This window comes from Fundulus heteroclitus, chromosome 6 (assembly GCF_011125445.2).
Source record: "Fundulus heteroclitus isolate FHET01 chromosome 6, MU-UCD_Fhet_4.1, whole genome shotgun sequence".
NCBI classification, from domain to species: Eukaryota; Metazoa; Chordata; class Actinopteri; order Cyprinodontiformes; family Fundulidae; genus Fundulus; species Fundulus heteroclitus.
The window spans coordinates 31,232,194-31,246,901 of NC_046366.1; the positions used below are offsets into that span (position 1 = coordinate 31,232,194).

Sequence of the window (14,708 nt, forward strand, 5' to 3'; positions counted from 1 at the left end):
GCTCATATCAAGGTAAAATACACTAATTTCAAGAAAATGTTACTTACTTTTAGTTTTTTTTTTTTCAGTGTACCTAAAAGGCCTGGAAGCAAATGTATGTTTTATCTCAGTAGCATGATCTCACACTCATAGAGGCATCCCACTTTTAATTTGAGAACATTTAATTAGGTAGAAGAAATCCAACCGTGAGAAATAATTGATTTTTGTTTCAGACAACCTCAGGTAAAACACCCCCACCCCCACCCCAATAATTCTTGTAAAATAAACGTACTTTTTAAAGTTACTCAAATGTAGAACTCCTTATAGACATAGGATATAAATGCGGTGTCGTGTAAAATCACTTTGCTTCATCTTTTCGTCAAGGGGGGAAAAACAGCTATGCGATTCAAATGAGGCAGATGTTTGCCCCTGCAAAAAGTTGACAAAAGGTAAGTAAAATGTTCTTGAAATTACTATATTCAGCCTTGATTTGAGCAGGTAAATAATATTATCTGCCAATGGAATAAGATTCTTGCACTTAAAATAGGAGCAACCCATCGCCATCATCTTTTTTCAAGTGCAGTATATCTAATTATCTTATTTTAGGGGTAAAAATACTCATTCCACTGGCAGATAAGATCACTTGCCTGCTCAAATCAAGGACAAATTACACGCTTTTCATGAAAATTTTGCCTACTTTTTGTTCCTTTTTTGCAGTGGCATAAGTTAGGGAATGACTACAAGAAAATAGCTACTCACCTGAACTCAAACATATCTACAAAGCAGACATAGGGTTACCCCGAAACCAGTCCTGGAGAGCTACTATCCTGTAACTTTTCCTTCTACCTCATCATCAGGCCTCTGCAGAGCTGAATGACTGAATGCTGATGGATTTTTGGCTATTTGATTGAGGTGCATTGAAGAAGGGATGCATCTAAAAGTTGCAGATATATAGTAGCTCTCGAGGACTGGACTCAAATGCCCATGTCCATAACAAGAATTGTGACAAAGAGAATCGAAGTTTATGGTGCAACCGTACAGGATCACTGCAAAATCGGAACTAAGAATAATTAAAGTTTTCTTTAAATGCATGTACTTTCCTTGATTTGAGCAGGTAAATAAGATTGTTTGCCTACTTAAAATAAGCTAATTAGATGTACCGCACTTGAAATAAGATGATGGAGAAGAGTTAAGTACAAAAATCTTATTCCATTGGTAGATAATCTTATTTATCTGCTCAAATCAAGGACAGATAATTTCAAGAAACTTTGACTTACTTTTAGTTACCTTTTTGCAGTGATGTTGGGAGAGGAAAAACTCATGAAATCTCCATTAGAACCACAAGACACGCATGCCAACTTGTTGCTCGAGAGGCATGTCAGGTAAAAAAAAAACAAGTCAAACTTTTTGTCGCCTATAATCGCAAACGTCAACTTGTGTAATTACTAGAACCTTGCAGTTTGGTATCAAGAGCCATTTTGCAACAAAAACTTCCACGTGTGGAAAAGCACCTGCTACCAACTATTATATACGGTGGAGGGTCTGCAGGCCTGTTTATCTATAAAGAAAATAAATTAAAGAAAAACAGCCGCCTTGTTAGAGTGCACAAAATACCAGGAGATATTTTCATCAAAGCTGGTGAACTCTCCCTGAAAACTGAATACGGGTCATTGTTGCCTCTCTTAGCAGGATAATGAGCCAAAACATATTTGTTCCCCTGCTTGAGAAATGTGCTCAAATTAAAGGTTGAATCTGTCAAGATATTTAATTGTGAGGTTATTTTAACGAGGATGCCTACAAAGTGGTGGAAGGTGGGGAATCTGACCACAGATGAGAAAACTGTAAACTCGTTGAATGACGCACAATAATCCACTTCAGCAACATTTATTTACAGGATCGTGTCCCTTTTCTTTACGCTACACTGAAAGAGGGTTTTGTTCGCTCAGTTTCCACTGGTGAAAGCACTGTACGGAACAAAAAACTCGGTGCTAAAGCAGCATTAACTCTTTGTTGTGCCAAAATACCCACGTTCATGTTAAATACTCCAGAGGTTGTTACAGTTTTGTCATCTTTAATTTAAGACAAAATCAAAAGGCAGAGCTTTAACGTAGGATTGCAACACTGCAAAAAGGGAACTAAAAATAAGTGAACAATTCTTCAAATGTGCGTATTTGTCCTTGATTTGAAATAAGATGATCTGCTAATGGAATGAGTATTTTGACCACTAAAATAAGATAATTAGATAAACTGCACTTGAAATAAGATGACGGAGATGAGTTGTTCCTATTTTAAGTGCATAAATCTTATTACATTGGCAGATAATATTATTTACCTGCTCAAAACAAGGACAAACACACTGATTTTAAGAAATTGTTGCTTATTCTTAGTTCAGTTTTTGCAGTGAACACGCTCATTCTCATGTTTTTGTTTGTTTTAAAGCTGGTACACATCTCAGTTCGTAAAAGTTAAGGACAGCAGGTGGTGTTAATAGGTCCTGCTTAAAATGAGCTAAGCGTCTAATGTTTGCAAAAGGCATTTATAAACACTGATCAGAGCTTGGAGATGCCAGTCGGGACTGAAACAAAATCGGATCTATAAATAAGGAGCATTTTCTTAAAATGAGTGTATCTGTCCTTGATTTGAGCAGGTAAATAAGATTATCTGCCAATGGAATAAGATTTTTGCACTTAAAATAGGAACAACTCATCTCCGTCATCTTATTTCAAGAGCAGGATGTCTAATTATCTTATTTTATAAAATACTCATTCGATTGGCAGATAATTTATCATTTATCTGCTCAAATCAAGGACAAAAACACACATTTTAAGAACATTTGACTTATTTTTAGGTCCGTTTTTGCAGTGTGAAATGCACCAGTGGTTGTGTCAGACTAAATTAAAAAAACTAAACTGCTGATGCTGCATAGATTCTCTGTCCTCAATGATGTGGCAGTCCTAAGTGCTTATGTAGCAAGTGGACTTCTCTTGTTTCTATCCATATGAGGCCCAAAAGACTTGGACATGAGGGTGAGTTCCTGATGGACCTTGATGGCGGTTCCTCAGAACTGCAGAGACCTCTTGTATGAGATGCCTTAAAGAAGCCAGAGGAGTCATATTCTCTTTTATTTAAGTACTTAGAAAGAAGTAACAGACCAAAGAAAAGTCAGATTCCAACACAGGAACTCAGGGTATACAAAAGCAGCATTTAAGGTGGCTTTATAAGATGGATCGTAGGTGGCTCGCAGGTTGAGGTAGACCAAACTATAAGAACCAGCAAAGAATTTCCTCTGGCACTGAAACCACTTAGTCCAAAGTGATGCTGTTTGTTGCTTGTGAAGCACATTTAAGCAGTTGTTTCAGTTACTGTATCCAGAGGTTTGTCTGGCATTTATTTTTTCCCCCTACAGCAGATTGTTTCTGACGTCTAGATGTAGGGGTGCTGTTTGGAGATTTGTGCTTAGAAATAAAAAGCCCGCTGTAGTGTCTAAAAGGATTCGCCTCCAACAGATATTTACTGTTTGCGTTTTGTTCCCACATCTATTTCTTTCTTTCCTCTCTTTTTTTCATTTTTGTTTTTCGTTTTTGGATCATCAAACAAACTCGAGTTTGTTTGAGTAAATTATGATTTTCACTCATTAGAATGAAGAAATACCTACAATAGAACCTAGGGCTGGACGATAATTCAATAATATATATCGATCGATAGACGTATATGGATGATAGAAAAAAGGATCAATAAAAAGTTCAATAGAACAGTTTTCCTTCCTTTTGCATTCTAGCTAATCATTTAGGTTAATATTACAGTCTTTACATCCTCCCAACCAATCACAACGCAGACCCAGGAATGCTGCGTCACCAAGCTCCGCCCCCTTCAAAGAGTTCAGAGTGCACACTTTCTTTTTTAAAAACTTGCAGTTTTGATAAGAAGTTGGTTGAATAAAGGTTTGAGTTTGAATTCAGTCTTTGTGTGTTCTGTTTATAAAAATAGGTATCTAAGCAACAGCATAAAATGGCCAGAGCTGCACTTAAAATATATTAGAATTTGTTGATAATTATCAATATCGATCAATATGATTTCTATTTTATCAAAATATGCTTTTTTTTCTACATCGTCCAGCCCTAATAGAACTCGCCTTACAACAGCAACAAGACTGGAAAAAAAAAAAACACACATCCGGCTCCAAAGTTCAGGAGTAGATGAGAAACAAGGTAATTGACGAGTATCAGACTGTAAAGGATCACAAAGCCATGAGAGTCATCATCCAGACGAGGGGGAAAGGTGAACCAACAACCCAGATCCTTCCAAGTCTCTATCAACAAAATCATCTACCGGATCACAAAAAACACCCAAAACAACGTGTAAAGCGCTGCACGCCTCACTGGACTCAACACAGAGTTCATGGTTTCACAGACAGGAAGGGACAGCATGGGAGAGATCAAACACAAAACCCAGTGGTGACCAGGAGGAACACAAAGGTCTGTTATGTTTCCCAGAAATAAAACATCTAGCTGATCCACCAAACCTTTGGGAAAATATTCTGTCCACCGACCATAAAAAAGTGAATATTTTGGAATTCCCTCGTCCTGTTAGATCAGGTAAAAGACCAGCAAAACATTTTGAATAAAGGAATATCGTACCTACAGTCAAACATGTCCATGGCAGCGTTGTAGGTTTCTTTGGCCTCTTTACTGCAGCAGGCCTTGGATGACTTCCAGTGATTAATGGAACCATTAATTCTGCTGTCTACCAGAAAAAACTTAAGCTAAGCGCGCTTTGGTTACGGAGCAGGACGATGATCCAGAAAATCAGCTTCTGAACGACAAAGCAAACTGAAGGTCTCATTGTAGCCTAGTCAAAGTCCAGACTTGCATCAGACTGAGATGCGGTGGCATGAACTAAAGACTGCAAATGTTTTAAAAGCAAGCAATGTGGCAGAATTCACATATTTAAGCAAAGAAAAGTGGGCCAGAACTTCTCCACAGTAATGTAACGGACTCAATGCCAGTTTTTCCAAAAAAAAAACAAAAAAAAAACGTGATGGCAGTGGTTGCCGCCAAGGCTTGCATCACCACTTATTAAGTTTAGGGGGGAAATTACTTTTATACATATTGCCAGATTGGTTTGGATAAGATTTTACCTCTGATAATTGAACTCGGCCTTTAAAAACTGCTTTTTAATTAGGTTATCTTTATTTAATATTAAAATCCAGTTGATGAACTGAAACATCTAAAATGTGTAGAGGGAAAAAATCAAAGGAAAAGTTAATGAGGGCTAGTACCTAATAGCACTGTAAGTAGAGCCATAAAGAATATTTGTAAAAAAAAAAAATGTTTACTTTTGTTGGTATTAATCCTACTTTGTTGCATTTAAAGCTGTTAAAATGCCATTTTAGGCGTTTTGGACATTTACTAACTGCATAATATTAATAATTATCTTATTGTCAGTGCAACATACATTCCAATGTATTTAACCTATGACCTCAGGGATGCCAGTATGCGGCACCCTGGGAGCATTCTGGGGCTAAGGGTCTCGGGTCTTCCTCAGGGATTCAGAGTGGCAGTCTGTCGGAGTTGAACCCAGAACCTCCAGAGTCAAGTGCAACGCTCTAACCCAGGCATGTCCAAAGTGCAGCCCGGGGACCATTTGTGGTCCCTGTACTGATTCTGGGTGGCCCCCCAAATTGCATTTCAAGAAGGATTTGGTCCACCAGCACAGGAATGATGCAGATGGAAGATTTTAGTTTTTAATTAGGGCAAAATTATTACAGAAAAGTTAAAATCCTACAACTGAAAATGTTAAGTGCAACACAATGTATTCATCATTTAATAAACACACTTTTGAATTTCTCTTTAATGTCATAGTAACATCTATCCAATGACATTTAATTACTCAAATGCAGATGTTGGTGCATTAAAGTGTTTTCAAAGAATAGCTGATACAAACATAGTTCTTATATTGCTGGACCAAAAAGAAGAAAGTTTATTATTGTTAAAAAGTAAATTTTTAACACCCCCCCCCTCCCCACCTCCCAGTATAGCTGTATCTGAAACAACTGTGAGCAAGAGGGGTCCAGGTAAAGAGCTGACTGTTTTTTTAGGAAGCATCCAGGACTCTTTGTAACCCTCTGAATACCATAAATACGTTATGAGAAAATGGAAAGAACACGATACCAAGGAAAACCTGCCGACAAAAGAGGTGTTAATCTTGCTCTAAACTTAAACTTATTTCCAAGTTGGAAGGAAAGAAGAAAATTGACTGTTAGGTGAATGTTTTTTCTACATGTGCAGAAATATCAAACGAGGAAGTCTCATAATTTTAGAAGGATCTACCCATGTCTTCAAAATGCATTAACTTCATATGTATGCCCTACTTCTTTCACTTATATGGATCAAATACGTATTCCAACAAGGCTTCTTGTTGAGCGACAGCTCACCTGATGCTCCCCCTTATGTTGTTAACTTCGTCCTACTGGCAAAGCAAGTAGGCAAAAATCATGTCTCATGAATTATGTGCATGCATTAGCTGATCCATATCCAAAGAAAAAAAAGCGGGCTCATAATGGCCTTGCATCAAACCAAATGGGCTGTGTGCCACTGCTGTAGATAGTTTAGATAATTCATGAGCCTGCAGCTTGGTGTGGAGCGTTTGGAAAACTTCTGTTGCAGCGTGTGGGAAATGTGTGTGTGTGTGGAAGCGATGAATGCTGGTACCATCAGGATGGGGAGTTCGTCCTGTCCGGATTTGAAAACGGCCCTGTTGCACAGACCAGCCACGCGAGACAGGGAGGCCCAGGTACCAGAGCTCTTGTCAAAACCAGAACCTGCAAGCAGTGGAGAGGGACCTGTGTTAGGCTTTATTTAAACAGGGCTCATTCAGTATTTATTCAACTGACTCAACTCGGGGTTCACGGACTGGCAATGGATATTGCAGCTAAATAACACGAGTCGGGGTCACTTGAGTTAAGAAAACTGTTTTTTGCTTGACAGGGGAGATTTTTCAGTTCCCCAGTCTGGAAAATGAGATCCATTTTTTTTTTTACCTGGAATGCCTCCAAAAATCAGAGCTGGTAGGAAATTGTTTGCATGAAAATTTGAGGCCTATCCACCCAATCGAATTGAAAATGACCTGCAGCCTGCTGCATTCATTTTTCATATTTGCCTGCATGTCAGAGTACTCACTGCCACTGCTACTGTGTAAACAGACAGGCGGTTTGTAGCCGGAGTTGTTGAGAGTGACAAACCGAGGAGGAGAAGCCTCATAAAAGCTGCAGCAGTTGCAAAAAAAAAAAAAAACAGCCTGTGTGTTTTTTCTTCTTCTTCTTCAACACCACTGGCTACTCAATATATGATGGCAGAGTAGCCGGCGCTCATTATTATGCATGGAGCACCTGCTCCTTTTCTGCCCAACCGTTTGGTTAATGCTGGAGGCTTCTTGATGAATTTTGGCCCGATATTTCCCTCAGTGGCAGGAGGCAGGAATCTGATTGGCTTCGCGGCAGCAGCCCTGCCGAGAAAGAGCTGTTGGTTGTGCCACCCACTGCACACCTCTTCTCAATTAAAGCGAGCAGCAGAGTGAACGGCCATGTTCCATATACCACGCTGGCGGTAGGAATATTGGACAGATGAATTCTGGCAGGTGGTCCCCACTCCCCCCCCTCTTCTGCATTCCCTCGCACGCTATAAATGCAACTTCCCAGCAGAGGAATTGCTGCATGTATGGAACACCTCAACATTTTTTCCTTGGTGAATATATTTCTAATGGGACTACTGAAATAAAATTCACAACAGATATTGGAAATAATTCAGCTAATGCTAATAGATAAATAAGTGGAATAACGCAAAAGGCACAACAAGGCATGGAAATATCAGAAACCAACTCAAATCTGTCAGTATATACAAAAAGCGATTTTGTGTCCTATCAGTCTAACTAATATCTTTTCAAAATGGCCTATTAAAATGTTACTTAGCTGCAAACATTTTAGTTTGAACTAGGTATGTGAATGGCATCAGTAACAGATGCATTTCTAAACTTATGAATGTTCCAGTGAGCGGAAGCGGGAGTGGAAAGAAGGTCATTTCACTATAGATCACATTTGTACGGTGGCCCTGAAGTGCAAACCACATCAATAAATCCTTAAACACAACTACAAATGAAAAAAAAAACACAACGACATATTCAAAACAACAACATTTAAAAAAACATAACATTAACTAAGCACGTACAGATTGAAAAACACAACAAATAATAATTAAAAAAACATTACCTTGTTTTTTTCCTGTTTTTTAAAATGTTATTATGTATTTTAACATTTTGTTGTGTTTTTTAATTTGTGTTTGTTTCAAGTTAATGTTGTTTTTCGAGTGTTGTGGTTTAGAATATGTTATTGTGTTGTTGTTTTTTTCAGTTCGTAGTTGTGTTTAGAGATTTATTGGTGTGGTTTTCACTTCAGGGCCATCGTAGTTTTGACCTGGTGCTCCTCACGAGATTTCAGTTGAGTCAAATTAAAAATTTAATTAGTAGGTCAATATTAACAGACCTTTAACAGAGGACTCCAGAAAGTCTGGGAACATAACAGTAACATTTTTTTTTTCATGAAAATCACGAGTAGTGCGATAAACTGTAATGTCCAGCATCTAAACTATCTGCACCAGACCCCACTGCTGAAGAAAAAGCACGTAAAAGCTTAACTGAAGGCTGGTGCTGGAACATTTGGACAAGCCAGTGAAATACTAGAAGAGTATGATCCGGTCTGATGAGACCAGACTGCAAACGGCATGCTTGGCAGAGAAATAACGATCCAAAAATAGTTTGTCAGTGGGAACATCATGGTGTGAGATATTTTCCAAGGTTAAAGGAGCAATATTTAATAATGGCACCGAGTGTTTTGAATCGGAACAACGCTTATGCAACAGCCTATGCCGTTGTCAGTTCACCAAATGCTGCGCTCTGTTTTGGGAACCCTGGGAACGCTCGTCTGATTGGCTCAGGAACCAGGAAGTAGACACTGGCTTCACATTACACCAAAGTAGTTCTGGACCGTCCGTCCGTCTTCTTCCGCTTATCTAGGGTCGGGTCGCGGGGGTAGCAGCTTCAGTAGGGAGGCCCAGACGTCCCTCTCTCCAGCCACGTGGGCCAGCTCCTCAGGAGGAATCCCAAGGCGTTCCCAGGCCAGCCGGGAGACATAGTCCCTCCAGCGTGTCCTGGGTCTTCCCCTGGGCCTCCTCCCGGTGGGACGTGCCCGGAACACCTCTCCAGGGAGGCGTCCAGGAGGCATCCTAACCAGATGCCCGAGCCACCTCAACTGGCTCCTCTCGACGTGGAGGAGCAGCGGCTCTACTCTGAGTCCTCCCCGGATGACTGAGCTCCTCACCCTATCTCTAAGGGAGAGCCCAGACACACTACGGAGAAAACTCATTTCAGCCGCTTGTATCCGGGATCTTGTTCTTTCAGTCACGACCCAAAGCTCGTGACCATAGATGAGGGTAGGAACGTAGATCGACCGGTAAATCGAGAGCTTCGCCTTTTGGCTCAGCTCTCTCTTCACCACAACGGATCGGTACAGCGCCCGCTTCACAGCAGACGCTGCACCAATCTGCCTGTCGATCTCCCGCTCGATCTTCCTCTCATTCGTGAACAAGACCCCAAGATACTTGGGCAGATAATATCCTCCCCAACCCGGAGAAGGCACTCTACCCTTTTCCGGTTCAAGACCATGGTCTCAGATTTGGAGGCACTGATTTTCATCCTGGCCGCTTCGCACTCGGCTGCGAACCACTCCAGTGAGAGCTGTAGATCACGCCCTGATGAAGCCAAGTTCTGGACCGTACATTTAATTCTTAAAGGAGGAAAAACTTGACTGAGACATTGTTGATGCAGAGGACCGATCGTTTATAGGGAATGTTACCTCCTTCCCAGGCGACAAATGAGAATGATTTTGGTTAATTTGACAGAAAATGTCTTACTTATTGCTCCTTTAAGGTACAGGCAAAAATACAGATAAGGAAGGAGCAGCAAAAAGGACAAGATGAAATCAGGGTGGATTTTATAGCAAGACAGTGAGCCCAAACACACACCCAGGAAAACCTTCTGGTTTTCTGCTAGAATGACCCACTCAGTTACCAGTACTGAAGTAAATATCCCACCTGAGCAATACGTCTCACTAGTTTCTACATACAGGAGAAGCCTTGAAGTTAATGTAGCAAATGCCTTACTACTAAATACCGAATAGATTTTAGTAAGCATGTTTAATATACTGTATATACCACCCTCCTGTAAGTCCATTTTATCACATAAAACTTAACTAATTTGTTGACTGAAGTTCTTTGCATGTGTGCATCACTTTGAGAGACATTCACTGGGGGAAATGTGTCTCGTCTCGTCGCTGTCTTACCACTCTGGTCCTCGGTGGTGTCTGCCTCGTGGATCTGGTTGTCAAACCACATGTGGGCCACGGTCATGCGGTTCTGGGTCAGCGTGCCCGTCTTGTCCGAGCAGATGGTGGAGGTGGAGCCCAGGGTCTCCACGGCCTCCAGGTTCTTCACCAGGCAGTTCTTCTTGGCCATTCGCTTGGCAGTGAGAGTCAGGCACACCTGGGAGGATGAAGGAGGAGAGGAAGAGGAGGAGCTGTGAGGGTGGCTGATTGTTAGTCGACGACTGGAGAGAGCATATGAACGCAGCGGTGCGTTCAAGCGCTTGTGCATGTGAAACCATGCGTGGTGCAGGTGCTTGATGAGTGTGTGTGCGCGCCGCTTTGTTTGTTAACAGCCCGTTAACAGTCGCGTAGAGAGAAAAAACTGTGAACAAACACGCTCCACAAGTTCCAAGAGATTCTTGAACGCCAATGAACTCTAGCTGATGGCGACGTTCTACCAAATGTATAATGGATACGCATTAAAATTCATGCTTGGCGTGTTTAAAGGGAATGAAGCAAGAAGAAACCAGCCACTGGAAGTTAATTTATTTCCTGTGACCAGTGAAATGTCGACTGATGGCATTTCAAAAGGCAGTCTCCATCACTCTCGGCTGACTCTCCTTATTGTCAAAGGAAAGCTACGCGTCCATTATTGAAAACATTTCATCGTTTCATTATGAATCCCGTCGGCGAGCGCTTTAGGAGATATCTTGAATTATTACCAGGAAAGCCTCATGTGTAATTAATACCACAAATAATGATGGCTTAGTGCTATTTTGATGTGCTAGTAGAACCGCACTAATGAACCAGAAGACAGCAAAGCAGGACTGTGGAAGTGACATCCTCAAAAAAATATATAAAATGTTAGATCAAACGGCAGCACATGCTGGATAATGGAGATGCTTACAGACTAAAATTTACAATTGGAAATCCGTTCCCATGTGTCAGTTCAGGGTACCGATGGAGGCCGTTTTCAATGATTGGTATCAGAGTCGCTGACTAAATCCCTGCTACTGGTCCACTGTCTGTTACTCTATGTCAGCCCGTTTTGCACCATTAATCTTTTCTAAATTAATGCCTATTTTTTAGTGTAAAAAAGTTTGCAAAACTGTATTTTTGCCATTTATTGTGTATATAAAAACAGAGGATTGCAAACAGGTGACTTCAGATGGGTGAATCAGCACTTCCTGTGGTTTGACCTCAGTCTATCACTCTCATCCTGGACAAAACTGTATATCTTTTGGCTCTCAGCTATCATCCACCCCCTTCGCTTCAGATGACTCCATAAATGAGCCCCACTCCACCACCCTGTCCTTCTCAATGCTCCAAGGAAACTTTATCACTGGAGAACAACGTCTCCCGACACATGTATGGAGCTAATGCAGAGCTGGAGAGCTCTTTCAGGGACAGACTGCTGCACCCTAGACGCTCTAAGGAGCGCTTCCGCAGGTCCTTCCTCCCAGCTGCTAGACTTTATAAGCTCTGCTGCTCACAACAGATTCAATAACCGTTGCAAACATGCTAATGGTTGCAGGGGTTCTGATTTGATCTACTTTGAAATGCTGCTGTACTACCATGCACATTGCACATTATCTCGAGTTCTGAGGCTAGTGTTTCTTCCACTGTTTTTTTCACTTTTAACTTGAATATTAAATTTTTTTCATCAATAACTGTGCAATATTTACTCTGTTAATAATTTTTACTTTAGATTTTTGCTGTTTCTGATAAAGCTCATCCTCTGCTGCTTCAGAACTAACTTTAAATTAGCTTGTTTTTTCACTGCTATAAACTGTGTAACTCCGTCTGTGTTTTGCCCACTGTCACACCCGAATTTCCCCATTGTGGGACCATAATGGAAATTCTTATCCTATTACTGCACCCATCTATCGAAGCTGGGTATTCCCTATCATATTAAATGTTTTTCATAGAGAAAACTGACTCTACTGGCTGCTGCAGCTCACTGTCAGAGCTGGCTGTCTCTGCGGGGAATTCATGAAGTTCAAAGAAAAGTGCCAAGTTTACGAAGGAGGAGAATAACTTTTTTCTGAAAGTTTTTTTTTTTTTTTTTTTTGTCTCTGTGTTTTGAGTAATTCAACATGAATTTAGCTTTTAAAACCACTAACAGTTGTGGTAAATATATTTATCTGAGGTTTCTGAGTTTTCAGGGTTCAAAACTGTTTCATATTGGCTTCATCTCAGTTTGCTTAATTAATAATGACTTGGGGGAATCTGCAGTGAGTGGTTTTAAGATAAGATAAAAAAGATAAAAAATTCCATTATTGTCCCACAATGGGGAAATTCGGGCATGTCAGTGGGCAAAGACACAGTTTATACAAATGAAAAAAAAAAACAAGGTAATCTAAAGGTATTTCTAAAGCAACACAGGATAAAAGTAAAATAAATGGCAGAGTATATATTGCACAATTATCGATAATATGGCATACTATTCAAATTAAAATGTGAAAAAACCCAGCCTGTTTACAAAGCAAAATGAGGTAATGTGCAATATGCATGACGGTACAGTTATTTACCTGAGGTGAGATTTTAGAAAACCTAAAATTGATGGAGGATGTCTTTTCTTTTCTTCGTGACTCTGTTGGTGGATGATATGATTTACTCTGGTTGAGAAGGTTTTCCAAACTAAAACTAGTTGGAGTTAAATAAGAGGGTTCATCTTGAATTACACCTTTACATAGAATAAATCTGGCATGCTGGATAATGAAAATCAAACGCAGCATGTACTATCATCTGACATAAGCTGACACTAAACACTTTTTCTCTTAATACTTAATACTGGGTTGCCTTTGGGGTTTTGAAAAATGTGACGCAATCCGACAGAGAACAGGATGCTTTTTTCCAGCTTGTCACCATGCCTCTAATCTCTGTAAACACATCTGCATATAAATATGTCTGCATATAGATTTGCACATTTATTTGCATCCAATCTGCATAAAAACATACACTTGTATCGGCAAGGTTGCAAGATAAGTATCAGAAACTTCTAGTTTGCCTTTACAGACTGAACAGTGTCAGCTAATATTGAAGAAACGGTGTTTGGTTGAATGCAAGCGCAACATTTGCGTGAACCAAAGGATGCAGAAAACATTGGACAGATGGCAATCTCCAAATCAACAGCAATTTTCTGTTAACAACTTTTTATTATTATTATTTATCTACATTCAAACAATTCCTGTTGCTCAGAGAAGGAAGTTATTTCTCCGACAGCCATTATGTCTTTTTTTTTTTTCTATAGACATCAACTGACTGCGTTGCCAGAGACAGAAAGAATGAGTCACCAGACTACATTCAGGGTGGTTTGAATTGCTTTGCTCCAAAAAAGCAACGTAATCTGACAAACAGCTTTAAATGCTAATCATACCGTCTGTAACCAAGAACTATTCGCTTGAGTTCGCAGAAATAAATCAGACGTCACATTCAATTCGCCGTAAAGTTCAACTTCTATATGACTCGCTGCAACTCTTCTGAGAAATATCTAAAACGACTGAAGTAAAAGGCTTACAGTAAAGTTTGTGCCAAGCAGCCAGAGCTTGTCTCAAATTCTATATACTGTCATATCAATTTAGGGCCTTTAATGATTTATTCCAGCTGCTGTGTTTCTAGAGGGGGATAATTATACGAGTTGCAATTTCAAAGGCTTCATCTCGGATCAATACACACACACACACACACACATATATATATATATATATATATATAAGCTACGTAAACAGACATGAATAAGGAAGTACACTATCATTAATATTTAGGTAAATATCCTTTAAGGATGTACATCTCAAGCAAGTATTTTTCATCAACAAGCTTCTGACACATTTCTGGCTGGACTACTCTTACTCTTAACTGCTCTTGTAAACAAAAGTCCACTTTAGATGTTTAATTTGAAATGTCTGGTTTACTGGCACGAGCCCAGCTTTTTTTACAAGAATTAATTCAGGGATGGGAGCTTTGGGAAGGCCATTGCAGAAGCTTAACATTACCCTGCATTATCTTTCCCCAGAACCAGTTTTGACGTTTGTCTGGCGTCTCTCAGGTTTCAGCTTTGTGACGCATAGGATGAAAAGAAATTAACACGGTAAACCACCAAGGCTCAACCCTGCAATAAACTGGAAAACCAATTAAAATTGGTATCTGGTTACATGATTAAGAAAAACAAAAACATTGTAAAGAAAGGTATTAGGTTCAGAAGAGACTTTTTTTAGACAAGAAGTATGTTTGCTAAAGTCAACATGAGGTTTTACAGCCATGGTTTTAGAACCATCAAACATGGGGGTGGCTGTATCATGCTCTGGGGCTGTTTTGC

The 14,708-nt window shown here is 40.0% G+C and overlaps 1 protein-coding gene across 1 annotated transcript in view; it reads right to left on the reverse strand.

Annotated features, from left to right (window-relative positions):
* atp1a2a (ATPase Na+/K+ transporting subunit alpha 2a) overlaps nucleotides 1-14,708 on the reverse strand; it is a gene marked incomplete at its 5' end in the record, with an annotated part of 71,700 nt that overhangs the window by 36,993 nt on the left and 19,999 nt on the right. Inside the window, 4 exon segments of the mRNA NM_001309999.1 lie at nucleotides 2,025-2,036; nucleotides 3,345-3,359; nucleotides 6,690-6,799; nucleotides 10,370-10,568. Of these exon segments, the coding sequence (NP_001296928.1) occupies nucleotides 2,025-2,036; nucleotides 3,345-3,359; nucleotides 6,690-6,799; nucleotides 10,370-10,568 (336 nt within the window).